General features: G+C 43.0%; 1 protein-coding gene across 1 annotated transcript; it reads left to right on the top strand.

The window, feature by feature from the left end:
* Window positions 1-3,313: 3,313 nt before the first annotated feature.
* LOC117668053 (uncharacterized) lies at window positions 3,314-14,237 on the top strand. The gene is made up of 3 exons (XM_034421739.3): window positions 3,314-3,458; window positions 10,056-10,187; window positions 11,409-14,237. Exons 1-3 carry the CDS (start codon window positions 3,401-3,403, stop codon window positions 11,624-11,626), a joined length of 408 nt encoding a protein of 135 aa, XP_034277630.2. The 5' UTR covers window positions 3,314-3,400; the 3' UTR covers window positions 11,627-14,237.

Genomic DNA, 14,237 nt, shown 5'->3' with positions numbered 1-14,237 from the left:
TGCTCATCTCCTGTTTAATATGTACATGAGGCCATTGTGTGAGATCATTCATCATTTCAGGAGTAGGTAGCATCGCTACATTTATAAAGCCGATATAGATATATTAACTCCCATCAAATGAAGCCTTGTCTGGTGGCCTGCAGTCCTTGTCTGATATCATCCCTTCAAGGTAGACTAGACTTAGACATTAAAGTTATAAATACTGAAATTACTTTTATTACAGGGTTACCCTAACATTGCAAATCAGAAAGTATCTCTCCCCTTCCGGTCTTTATCTTAAAATAAACTAGGGAAGGTCAAGGGAGACATTTTTTCAAAGTACATTCCTGCTTTGGATTCACATTTCCCTTATCTGACTGTTGTCATGGCTGCAGCCTTCCTGTTCTTCAAGATTATTCTCACAGCTCCATTATATCTGGTTACCTGCATTGGAAGGTGCTAGAAACATGCCTCATATCAATATCTGGTTGGACTACTGCAATACAGTCTACATGGAGCTATCTTTGAAGATTACTTGGAAGTTGCAATTGGTCAAAAATACAGTAACCAGCTTGCTAACACATATAACCTGTGCTCTTGGGCTCACAATACTGAATTTTAACTAACTAGCACCATGATGGCGAATCTATGGCATGCGTGCCAGAAGTGGCATGCAGAACCATCTCTCCGGGCACACCAGCTGTTGCCCGTTGCTCTTCCAGGTTCCACAGCGTACATGTGTGCTGCCCAGCTGGTCTTTGTGTGCGCATGTGTGCCAGAAACCAGAACACCAGGTGACCGCTGCACATCAACATGCCAGAAACCGAAAGCTCAGCTTCCCGGTGCACACATGGGTGCCAGAGAACTGCTATTCCGGTTTCCACCCCCTCCCATGCATGCGCGCCAAGGAGCTGCTCTTCCAGTTTTTGGTGCTTCCTCCCCTGTGCACATGCACTCCCATTTTGGCACTCAGTGCTGAAAAGGTTCACCAACACTCAGTGGTGGGTTCTAACTGGCTTTACTACCAGTTCTTTTTGTGCACACGCTTCGTGTGCAATCGCCTCTTTGCTACACTTGCATGTGCGCCAAACTTGCACTTCACGCAAGCGCGTTACGAATCTGCCCAGCTGAGGTATGCCAATCCACTCTGCCGCACCTCTCAGCTGGGCTGAAAAAGACGAAATAAAAGGTAGGTATACCATGGGGGCAGGCAGGAGGGCCCAGCTCCCGAAGAAAGAGAACCGGTTCTGTGACATAATAGCATCACTGCTACCAGCTCGGCAGAACTGGGCTGAACCGAACCGGGAGGAACCCCACCACTGCCAACACTGAACTAGCACAACTTGGAAATGATTGAAGTGCTTTGGACCTCATACAAATTCAGAAGTTTCCTGGTATCCATTATAATAAAGTTATCTGAGCAGCAAACATCTACTAGATGGAGATGGAGGTAAAGTGTTAGAACTGACTGTTCTCTTTGCTTTCAACTAATGGTCCCTGGGCCCCAATCAACCAATTCTTTGTTTATTATACCATCCTGTTGCTTTAAGAGTCATGTTAACTTGAGCAAGTGGATGCCTTTTTTTTTTTTTTAATTTGATTTATATGCCGCCCTTCTCCAGAGACTCAGGGCAGTTTACAAAGCCTTAAAGTAGAAACATCTTTTTTTTTCCAGATTCTGTTAATACCTGAAAAAAGTCAGGCTTCTTTACTGGATAGAATCCCTCACATCCTGGACATAAACTGTTTCAACTCCTACCCTCAAAACGACGCTATAGAGCACTGCATACCAGAACAACTAGACACAAGAACAGTTTTTTCCCGAACGCCATCACTCTGCTAAACAAATAATTCGCTCAACACTGTCAAACTATTTATTAAGTCTGCACTACTATTAATCTTCTCATCGTTCCAATCACCCATCTCCTCCAGTTAGGATTGTATGACTGTAGCCTTGTTGCTTGTATCCTTACGATTTATATTGATATTGTTTCCTGATTGCTTATTTGTACCCTATGACTATCATTAAGTGTTGTACCTTATGATTCTTAATGAACGTATCTTTTCTTTTATGAACACCGAGAGCATATGCACCAAGACAAATTCCTTGTGTGTCCAATCATACTTGGCCAATAAAAAATTCTATTCTATTCTATTCTATTCTATTCTATTCTATTCTATTCTATTCTATTCTATTCTATTCTATTCTATTCTATTCTATTCTATTCTAGTAAAGAGGTGCACATGTTCAGAAATTGATGTCCCTGTGTGCCAGTTCCTATTCTATTTCTTCCTTTTTCTGTGCACTGGAATAATCTAGATAAGAGGCCATCAAATTAGTGGGCTTGGTGTAAGTACTGTATTTGTTGTATCCTGCTTTGGACACATGATGTGAAGACCCAGCTCTCTGGAAAATACTCAAAAGGTGGAAGGAAAGAGAAGAGGACAACCAGCAGCAACAGGGATGGATTCAGTTACAGGGGCAATGGGAACAGCATTGGGAGACCAGAAAGACCAGGTTATATAGAGTTTAGCACGGGGAAAAAAAATCTCTCTGCTAGGAGTCAAAGATAATTTAATGGCACATAATCAAGTTATTGTACCACCAAAGCACAATTCCCAGAGAACGTTACAACTGAAGGCACACAATCCTGGTCACAGTTTCCAGATCTCGGTGGGCACCCAAAGTGCCACACTGCAATTTTGGAAGGTGGCATCCAAGCCATTTAATCCCTTTGTTTAACTATCCAGATATTGGAGGAAATAAGAGCTTAGTTATTGTTGCTACAATTCCACAACAAGATCAATAATTTCAGTGGGAGGAGCTGAAACATGTTCGCTATTATTTTCTTCTGTGCAAGACTTGGACACTTGCTGCAAGAGTCACCGTGATTATGCAATACAATGTGACTACAAGTTCATGGATGCTTCTCAGATCCCCGAAACAACAGAAGGTGTGGAAAATGGCTAATGAGCCCTACCTAGAAATGTCATAGCTTTTCATTGACTCAGAATTTCTCCCAGGCAACTTCCACGATCTTTCCCATACAATCCCCTGTCATAATTCGATCCCACCGTTGGTTTCCCCCACAATATGGAAGGATACCCTGACCTTGAGGGAAAGTATTACCTCAGAACTTACCTCCTATTGTAGGCCCTCTCTACGAACCTCTGTTTATTCTGGAGCTTCCCAAGTTCAAGTTCAAAAGGGTGTGTTGTTGTAGCTACAATCACACCTCCACCCACTGTTATTTTAGTGGTACTCGATGTTGACATCTGACAGCACAATATATAGAGGCTGGTAGAACTAACCCCCAATACTGTTTCAAACAAAGCAGATGCTGGTATTTCTTCATTCACACAGTTGCTGTACAGCTGCCAATCTGTCTTCTGACTACTTTGACATTCCAAAATCTGAGTTATGGAGAAAAGAACTGGAGTCTTGAGCATTTTCTTAGCAGTGTGCTTCTTCCAAATAGGTAAGTTGGTGGAGTTTATTTCAGCTGATTTTTTTTGCCAAGCAGGCTATTGTGCTGAATATTATTTAATGCTTAGTGAGATGCAAAGAAGAGCAACTAAGAAGATCAAGGACCTGGAGACAAAAACATGTGAAGGATGGTCGCAGGAACTGGGTATGGCCGGTCTACAGAAAAGAAGGACTAGGGGGTGACATGATAGCAGTATTCCAGTATTTGAGGGACTGCCACAAAGAAGAGGGCAGTTATAAGTCAACTTATTTTCCAAAGGACCAGAGGGGCAGGACAAGAAAGAATGGATGGAAACTAATCAAGGAGAGAAGCATCCTGGAATTAAGGAGAAGCCTCCTAACAGTGAGGAGAATTAACCAGTGGAACAGCTTTGCCTTCAGAAGTTGTAAGTGCTTAAACCCTGGAGGTTTTTGAGACTGGACAGCCACCTATCTGAAATGGTGTAGGGCCTCCTGTTTGAGCAGGAGATTGGACTTGAAGACCTCCAAGGTCCCTTCCAGCTCTATTCTGATTGGTTGATTAAGATATGCTAAGTGTGAGGTGGTATGGGGTGTCCAGGGAGGGGGTAGCATAAGGGGTGAAATCCACCAGGTTCTGACAGGTTCCGGAGAACCGGTAGTGGAAATTTTGAGTAGTTCAGAGAACTGGCAAATACTACCTCTGGCTGGCCCCAGAGTGGGGTGGGAATGGAGATTTTGCAATATTGTTCTCCCAGGAGAGGGGAGGGAATGGGGATTTTGCAATATCCTTCCCCTGGAGTGGGGTGGGAATGGAGATTTTGCAGTATCCTTCCCCTGCCACGCCCACCAAGCCATGCCTACAGAACCAGTAGTAAAAAAAATTTGGATTTCACCACTGGGTAGCATCTCTGATGGAATGGCTCACCATACCCTTTTTAGGGCTGCTTGTTCACCTTTGGTCCCCACCAAGTGTTCCCTCTGTGGCTCCAAGTAGATGTAACACATGTAGCTGCCACACCCCACTAAACTGTCTTGGCAGATGTGCCAAACTAGACAAGTCTTTGACCCTCAGTGAAGTAGAGGATTTGCCTAACCAAGCATGTAAAGTCTGGCCCTGACTGATTGAGTGGAGAAGACCAATCAATGGTCCCAATGGTCAAGAAGGTAGGCCCAGCAGGTGTTATGGAGTGTTAAGAGTATGACAAGACACTTAGATTTCACAGCAGCAGGAGAGGTCTCCAGATGTAGGTGTTGTCTGCGCCATTGGAGTAAGGTCTCATCTATCAAGAGAATGAGATTGTCCCTGGGCAACTATTGTTCCACTTAAAACTCCATCACATTACGGGGTATAAAGATGGAAGAGGAACATATAAAGGAGACAATGATAGCATGGATGAAAAATTTTGGTTATACAATAGAATTAGATAAATGGCAGAAATTGAGGGACAGGAATTATAAATTAACAATGTCAACTCCATATAAAGAGAATTTATAGAAGATGTTCTACAGATGGCATCTTGCACAGGCAAGGTTGGCAAAGATGTTAAAAGATAAATCAGCTAAATGCTGGAAGGGCCACAGATACCTGGATCTTACTATCATATGTGGTGGACATGTGGAGAAGCAAAGGAGTATTGGATAAAAATTAAGACATGGTTGGAAGAGATACCACAACGTATTGAGTTGAAACCAGAAATATTTCTGCTAGGGATTTTATTTGAAATTTATAATAAAGAGAACGCATGTTTAATTATTCATGTATTAACCGCAGCTAGAATTGTATTTGCACAACATTGGAAAAGTGAAGAGATTCCCATTGATGAGAAGGTGATTAGGAAAATACTAGAATGTGCAGAAATGAACAGATTAACATTAGCAATTAAGGAGAAAGAATAAACTGAACATTATACGATATGGGAAGTATTTTATCAATGGTTAGAGAATAAAAAAGGAGTTTGGGATGAAGAAGACTAAGGAATAATAGAAAATATATTAAGATAGAGATATGAATAAGATGAAAATTGTTAGTACACGTAAGATGAGAATAATGATGTTTAATGTTAATATGGTATTCTCACTAGAAGGCATTAAGAAGAAAATGTAGAATGATTACAATGTTTAGCTGTTTAATATATTATAATTATAATTTTAAGTTTAGAGAAACAATATTAATGTGAATCTGAATGATGTTGCAAACGGTGAAGAATGTTGCACAGAGATACTTGTACCCAGACGATACACTGCTTAAGGAAAGATGGAATGTTTATATTCTTGAAATTGAAAAATAAAAAACTTTTTTTAAAAAAACTCCATCACACACAGGTTTCTGATGTGCAAGTGAACTGTCCTCCTGAAATTATTTGGCATTTGCAACTTTCGAGTTGGCATGCCATGATAATCCTTAAACTTCAAATCTTAGTATAGTTTGTAAGGAGAGTAAAAGTATGGCATCTGTAAAAGGTAAAGGTTCCCCTCACATATATGTGCTAGTCGTTCCCGACTCTAGGGATCAATGCTCATCTCCGATTCAAAGCCGAAAAGCCAGCGCTGTCCGAAGACTCTGTGGTCATGTGGCCGGCATGATTAAATGCCAAGAGCGCACGGAACACTGTACCTTCCCAGCAAAGGTGGTCCCTATTTTTTCTACTTGATTTTTTACGTGCTTTCGAATTGCTAGGTTGGCAGAAGCTGGGACAAGTAATGGGAGCTCACCCCGTTATGCAGCACTAGGGATTCGAACCGCTGAACTGCCGACCTTTCGATTGACAAGCTCGGCATCTTAGCCACTGAGCCACCGCATCCCAATATGGCATCTGTGCATTTGTTCAAATTCAAACAATTGGTTGCCGTATATTATGTGGAAATAGTTGTTCTCTAGAGTTAATATGCACAATCAGGATGGGGAGCAAATAGCTCTCCAAATATAGGTTGTTTCCTCACCGTTTATTTACATTGAGAGAGAGAGAGACAGAGAGGCGGTTTAGAAACATGAAAAACAAATAAATAAATATTATCTTCTCAAATCATACAACTATATTTATGTCTCCCAAAAAGTAACAAGGTGGACAGTTTATGTCACTTCAACAATATCTGAGTGATGCTCTAAAACAGGGGTGTCAAACTCAAGACATGTGGGCCAGATCCAGCCCACGGGGTGCTTAGATCTGGCCTGCGGGATCACCCTGGAAATAGTGAAGGACCAGCCCACGGTGCCTCTACTAGTGAAAACGGGCCCTCCCAAGCTCTGTTTTCACTGGCAGAGGGTTGCAGGAAACCGTCACAATCGGAAACAGAGCTCAGCAGCTCATTTTTGCTGGCAGAGTACTCGGGCCACCACAGGAGCCCCGACACGAGTGATGTCGAGCTGCCCACGCCTACTATGGCCATGCCCACCCCAAACACAACCCTGATGCGGCCTCAATGAAATCGAGTTTGACACCCCTGCTCTAAAAAGTTGTAGGTTGGTAGAGCTGAAATGACCATTGCTAGATCACAGCTCCCATAATTCCTTTCAACTGGCCATGTAGGCTGGAGCTGATGTGAATGAGATTCAGCAACATCTGAAGTACCTCCTCATTATATAATGATAATCCATTTGATGTCTGATAAGGGCACCCGGGTTTAAGGCCACTCTTCAGCCATAGAGATTATTTTGGTCCAGTCACCTTTGCTTAAACTAACCTACCCGACAAGGGTTCTCGTTGTGAACTTAAAATGAATGGTGAACGGACATGCATGGCCCTGAGCAACTTCTAGAAGCATGACAGAAATGCAATACTCATCCATCATTCATTCATTATTCGTTCGTTCGTCATTCATGAATTATAGAATTATAGAATAATTATGGAATTATGGAATTGTGGCAGTGGAATAGCCCCAAGAATCATCTAATCTAGGCTCATGGTGGCGCAGTGGTTAGAATGCAGTATTGCAGGCTAATTCTGCCAACTACCAGCAGTTCGATTCTCACCGGATCAAGGTTGAATCAGCCTTCCGAGGTCAGTAAAATGAGGACCCAGATTGTTAGAGGCAATATGCTGACTCTGTAAACCGCTTAGAGAAGGCAGCAAAGTCTAAGTGCTGTTGCTTTTGCTAATCCAATCCTGTGCAACTTTCAGGAAAACCAATTCAATCATTACCACATATGCAGAATATACAACCTCCGAGGAGGTTTGTCCCACTGTTATACAGGCTTTTACTATCAGGAAATTTTGCCCTATATTTAAACAAAACTTAGATAGATATACCCATTATTTCCGGTCCTAGTTTCTGTGGTTATGGAAAACATTTCTTGACTTCATTGCTATAACTTTCCTTTCTGTTCTTAAACATAGAGACAGAAAACAGACAGACAGACAGATAGACAGACATGATTTTTATCCCGCCTTCATTATTTTATAGGTAATTCAAGGTGGTAAACATACATAATACCTCCTTTCTCCCCCTCCTATTTCCCTTACAACTGCCCTATGAGATGGATTGGACTGAGAGAGTGACTGGCCCAAAGTCACCCAGCTGGATTTCATGCTTAAGACAGGACTAGACAGGACCCACAGTCTCCTTGTTTCTAGCCTGATACCTTCACCACTGGACCTAACTGGATCTCATGTCTTCCCTGAGTCTTCTTTACTCTAGAATTAACATTTCAGGTCCTTCAGACTCTCCTTATAGGGCATGTTCTCAAGTTCTTGTTTCATCTTTGTTGCTGTCTTCTCAACTCTTTTCAAAATGTCAATATGCTGGGACGTGTGGTGTCCAGAATTGTACACTGTACTTCAGATATGGTCTCATCTGTGCCAGATAGAGGGGAATAATGACTTCACATGTACTTGATATGATGCTTCTTCTAATGCAGCTCAGGTCTGCACTGGTCCTTCTAATTGCTTCCTCCCACTGCTGTCTCACAGTCAACTTGAAGTTGATGACCAACAACCAGCTCTTTCTCCAATGCAATGCTTCCAGTCTCTGAATCCCTTGTCTTATAGCAATAGCAATAGCATTTAGACTTATATACCGCTTCCCAGTGTTTTACAGCCCTCTCTAAGCGGTTTACAGGGTCAGGATATTGCCCCCAACAATCTAGGTCCTCATTTTATTGACCTCAGAAGGATGGAAGGCTGAGTCAGCCTTGAAGTCAGTCAGGATCAAACTGCTGGCACTCACAGAATTAGTCTGCAATACTGCATTCTACCCACTGTGCCACCACAACTCTTATAGGTGTGTCCTACATTTTTTTCCCTCCTAAATGTAATCTCTTCCATTTTTATTCCACCTGCTCCTTATTTTCAGTTAAATCTTAACTTGCATAACATAAACCATAAATCTATGGAAAGCAGTTCCTAGGAACTCAAGAGATATTGCTTTTGAATAAAAATGTACAAGACTGTGTTTTGAAACATTCTTCCATCCCATTATAATTAAAAGATTCTCCTGATACGTTTTAGGGTTTCCCTCCCATCACCATATTCCTTTTATTTATTTAATTTATTGATGTGACCTTTATCGAACACTGGGTTTTCGTTTCGTTTTGTCAGATTGTTGTTGAACTGTTGGGTTTAACATAATTGGTGGCAAGCAAAAAAGAAAAAAAAAGGTTCAATACCAGAATTTCCTTAGAACAGATTCCTGGGGTGCATAAATAATCAAGCTTCTGCATGCTTTTCCATTTGCTGGCCCATCCCGGGCAGATCCTGTCTTCCAAATTCTTCCCATTTTAATAAGGAGAGTCTCCAATCCTGGCATGGTGAAGTCTTCCTGTAGTTGTGCTCAGTTCCTGGTTGGCTATATTTCTTGACCATATGGAAATAGTTTAGCATATTTTTCCCCCCTCAATTTCCAGTCTAATTTACAGGCTGAGACTTTTTCTGGCGGCCTTCCTTCTAAGCCCTAGCCACATCCAACCTTTTTAGCTTGTCCATATGTCTGGTAAGGGAGCGTGAGGATGTTTTTATTAGAGAAAGATGTTGAGGTTGGAAGGGGAGAAGCTTTGGAGAAACCACGGGAGCTTCATCAGGGCCTCTGCAGGCTGGAAGGGGAGATTCTCCTCATTGGAGTCTAGGTTATTTCGTAACCTTCCTCAACTGTGCCCTCTCCAGCAGTGGTGAAATCCAAATTTTTTTACTACCGGTTCTGTGGGCATGGCTTGATAGGTGTGGTGTGGCTTGGTGGGTGTGGCATGGCTTGGTGGGCATGGCAGGGGAAGGATACTGCAAAATCTCCATTCTCACCCCACTCTGGGGCCAGCCAGAGGTGGTATTTGCCGGTTCTCCAAACTGCTCAAAATTTCCGCTACCGGTTCTCCGAACTGTTCAAAATTTTCGCTCTCCAGAACCTGTCAGAACCTGCTGGATTTCAGCCCTGCTCTCCAGATACCCTTGCATGCAACTCTCATCGTGTCCTGTCATCCTGCTATTGGGTGGCGGAATGCTTCCAGAGTTGGAAGGCTCCTCTGTAGGATTACAATTTTGTAAAACTGGGAGAAAGAAGCAGCATAAAATAACCTATTGGCAAGGCACCTTGGCCAGTAAGAAAAGAGACAGACATACAGAAGGTCACTTTTGCTCCCTATAGCAGCGATTGCATTAATTGGCAGGAGCTAACTTTTTAAAAAAATATATTTCCCCTTCAGGTATCCCAGCCCTGTGCCAGAGAAAGGAGACGCTGCTCTGTTTTAACTGCACCCTTGGAAAACGCTGCTTGGAGCCATCACTGGTGAGCTGTAACGAAGGAGAGAGGTGTGGCACCATCAAGGGACTTTCAGGTGTGTTCCAGGATTGTTCTGGCCTTCTGTAGATGCCAGATTTCTTTTCTTTTCTTTTCTTTTCTTTCTTTCTTTCTTTCTTTCTTTATTTATTTATTTATTTTTCTTTCTTTCTTTCTTTCCTTTCCCTTTTTTCTTTCTTTCTTTTTTTCTTTCTTTCTTTCTCTTTCTCTTTCTCTTTCTTTCTTCCTGTCTTTCTTTCCTTTCTTTCTTTCCTTTCCTTCTTTCTTTTTTTTTCTTTCTTTCTTTTTTCTTTATTTGCTTTCTTTTTTTCCTCCCTTCCTTCTTTTCTTCCTCCCTCCCTCCCTCCTTTCCTTCCCTTCCTCCCTCCTTCCTTTCTTTCTCTCTTTCTCCCGTCCTTCCTTTCCTTCCCTCCCTCCCTCCTTCCCTCCCTTTCTTTCATTCTTTCTTTTCCTTCTTTCTTTCCTTTCCTACCTCCCTCCCTCCCTCCCTTCCCATCCTTCCCTCTTTCTATCCATCCTTCTTTCCCTCCCTTACTTCCCTCCACAACTGCATGTGTAACTTTTTCAAAACAAACTGGATGTCTCGGGTACAATCAATATCAAGCCTTAACTGTTTGCTGACAGTTGGAAACATGATCTAAACTTGTTTAGTATACCTATTGAAGAGCCCATGGCAAGGGGCTGGGGGAAGTTTCTATTTGCTCCCAATAAAAACTTCAGGGATGGGATAGAGGACTTTACAACAAACCCCACTCCATCTGCCTTCAACTCTTGTGGTATAATTAATTGCTTCCATGGGATCCCATTCAGTTGGATCCTAGAGCCTTTGAGTTTCTATTCTGGCATTTCTGCGCTAACTTCCTACCTTCCTCAATATCCCACCACTGCAGAATCCCTGCTAGAGACCTAAACTCTGTACAAGTATATACAATGAACGTAGATACAAGGATGCACATTGTGGTGGCACAGTGGTCAGAATGCAGTATTCCAGGCTAATTCTGCCCACTGCCAGCAGTTCAGCAGTTCAATTCCCACTGGCTCAAGGTTGACTCAGGCTCCTATCCTTCCGAGGTCTGTAAAATGAGAACCCAAGTTGTTGGGGGCAATAGGCTGACTCTATAAACCGCTTAGAGAGCGCTGTAAAGCACCGTGAAGCGGTATATAAATCTAAGTGCTATTGCTATTGTATGCACATCTCTGCACCAGCTCTTCCTCAATGCTTGTGCTTAACCCTAACTCTGCATTTTTATCTTTGTAGATTTCAAAGTGCACGAATCCATCTATGCAAGAGGCTGCATCCTGGCGACAAAATGCAATAAATTGGACAGGGCTTTCTACTCAGATGTCCCCTACCGGGTCAAAGTCTCCTGTTGTGATAGCAATCTCTGCAATGGGAGTAACTCCCAGACTTCTGCCACATTCTTCTTGCTGGTTGCAACGACAACTGTAGCCATTCTGCTTGCCGCTTGCTCCTGAGATACAAAATCTACCTGCTTCTTCCCACCGTCACAGCTATGGCTGATCCGCTAAACATCAACTGTTAGAAACTTTACTGTAGGAGCTAGATAAAAAGTTAGCGTTCTGTTGGAAGTCTGGTAGATTCATTGCTAGTGCACATCGTACAGGTGGTCCTCACTTATCCGCCACAATTGAGAATGGAAACTCTGTCTCTAAGTGATGGGGTCATTAAATGAATCACTGTGGATCCTTAAACGCAACTTTCTGTGACCACAACCTGCAACTTCCTGCCAGTTCTCCATTGACTTTGCTTGTCAGAAGCCAGCTGTGAAAGTCACAAATGACAATCACGTAACCACAAGGATGCTGCAATGCCCACAAGTTCAAGGCTTGGCCATAAATTTCTTTTTCAGCACCATTGTAACTTCAAACAGTCACTGAATGAGGCAATCAGTAAGTGAGGGCTACCTGTAGTTGAGGCTACACATGCTTACTGCAATATAATTCCTATAAAATGTATTGGGTGTCAACTCACAAAGCTTCCCTAGCCTGCTCTCGAGTTGCCATAGGCCAGGGGGGATGGGAAACGGCAAAATGGCACAGCAGCTAAAGACAGATGCACATTCCACACTTATCTCTCTCAAGGCTGTATCCCTACAGCTATACAGCCAAGGCTGCCTTGGCTGCTGTAGGTTACCTACAGCAGCCAAGAGGAGTAACCTCTACAACCCGTGAAATTGCTCCATTAGCGAATGTGATTGATGACACACCCTGGTGGGAGGGAGGGAAACAGGTTCATAATCGGAGCGTAAATTACATAGGGTCAGAGCTGGCTTCACTTGGGAACGTGCCAACATGAGGCTCCTAATAAATAACTGGATTTCTTTTGAAGCTTGGCTCGAGAGTCATGATTTAATTAGGGCGTCCGCCGGAACCCTGACAGCAGGGCTTGCTTCAAAATAAGCATGGCTAGAATTTGGCTAGAAATTAATGGTCAGGGATTATAATAATTGTACTCCAATGACTCAAGGGAACCGCTTTTGTAAAAGGCTGCCAATTTTCATCTCTACAACATGAAGACCATCAGAACACTGATCCACCTCAAAGAGTCTTGCAAGAGTTAATATCAGCTAATTCCATTAAAAGGCGTAGTGGCTCAGTGTCTTAACAACATTGGAGATGGTCTCAGTTCCAGCTGTTTGAGTCCTAACATTGCGGGGCAGGGTGAGCTCCCGTCACTCGCCTCAGCTTCTGTCCACCTAACAGTTCAGAAGCATGTTCTATGCAAGTAGATAGGAAAGTACCACTTCATTGGGAAGTTGATGCTCTGTGCAGGCAGTCTGATTCCTGATGGCTCTGAACCTTCCTGGTTGCAGGATCCATTTTGCAAGGCAGCTCCAGGAAGGGAGGGGGCTATGGGTGATGCAGCAGGAAGAGCCACTCCTTTTTCTCTCTGGTGCGAAGCCAGCTCACCCTCCTTATAGCGCACCTGGGAAAGCATGCAAGCATGGCCTATCACAGAGCTGGAACCTTGGCAGTGTTCTGACCTAGGCTTCCCAAAAGCATGAAGCCAACTCCTTGTTCCGATAAAAGCCCTTTTATTTAGTTTAAAGGGAATTCCTCTCCAGCAAAGTCCCAGCCAACAGTCTTTCCAGCGATTTCACAACTACAGACCGTTATCAGGCTTGGAGAGCTGCCAGGCCGATATCTTCCAAACGTCACGCTGGAGCAGACAATACTTGGCAAGAAATCAAGAACGGATCTTCACTCTAATGAATTGAACTAATTGTCTCCTGAAAACTCGCCTCCCCTTTCACTCCTCTTTATTCCCTATGGGAAAGGCCATTCACCACCCACCTGTGGCTTTACTCCTGAGTCGACCCTTGTTTCTTAGCGGTTCCCTTCTCCTAGCAGCTCTGCGTATGCACACACTGGGAACAGGCTCCAGCTCTTCTTCTGCCCCATTGATGTCCAACTCCGAAGGCAGCTGACAACAGTCAGACGGCCCTGGCCCCATCTCTGCCTCTGACACAGAGCACTCATCAGAGCCTTCCCCAGACTCCAGGACTGGCCCATGTTCCTCCCAAATCTCCTCACTGTCTGAGTCTGCCACCAGCTCCAGTGGCCGCTGGCAGGCCACAACAGGAAGGCCAAACTACTACTTTGCATAGCATTGTGGTCTCCTGGCTACTGTAACAACGCCATACGGTAATAATAATAATAATAATAATAATAATAATAATAATAATAATAATAATAATAATAATAATAATAATAATAATAATAGCTAATTCCATTTAAAGTTGAAACTGTAACTTCTAATTAGGATGGAAATGTAGATCTTTGACCTTGGCACATGCTTGATATCATGCACCTTTGCTGCAAAGAAACTTGGGGAGACCAATGAGGCAAGTGTCGTTTCAGACTTTGCTCTGTGCAGTGGCAGCACACAGCTTTAGAATTCCACAAAATCATAGGACTGGAATCATAGGACTTGAATCCTATGTATTTACTTAATGATAAGCAGATTATTATTGTTATTATGACGTTTATTTGCCACCCGTCTCATATCCAAGGACTCTTGGATGTCAACGTTGTTTCAATAAAGGTTTTTTTTTTCCCCAGAAAA

Source organism: Pantherophis guttatus, chromosome 2 (genome assembly GCF_059756535.1).
Source record: "Pantherophis guttatus breed Tessera chromosome 2, ASM5975653v1, whole genome shotgun sequence".
NCBI classification, from domain to species: domain Eukaryota; kingdom Metazoa; phylum Chordata; class Lepidosauria; order Squamata; family Colubridae; genus Pantherophis; species Pantherophis guttatus.
The sequence above is the reverse complement of the archived record's forward strand: the minus strand, read 5'-3'. Positions and strand labels throughout refer to the sequence as shown.

Coding starts and splice junctions, on each gene's coding strand:
- LOC117668053 (XM_034421739.3), top strand. CDS start 3,401: ATGGAGAAAAGAACTGGAGTCTTGAGCATTTTCTTAGCAGTGTGCTTC. Junction 3,459..10,055: donor AGTGTGCTTCTTCCAAATAG/GTAAGTTGGTGG, acceptor TTTCCCCTTCAG/GTATCCCAGCCCTGTGCCAG. Junction 10,188..11,408: donor CACCATCAAGGGACTTTCAG/GTGTGTTCCAGG, acceptor TTATCTTTGTAG/ATTTCAAAGTGCACGAATCC.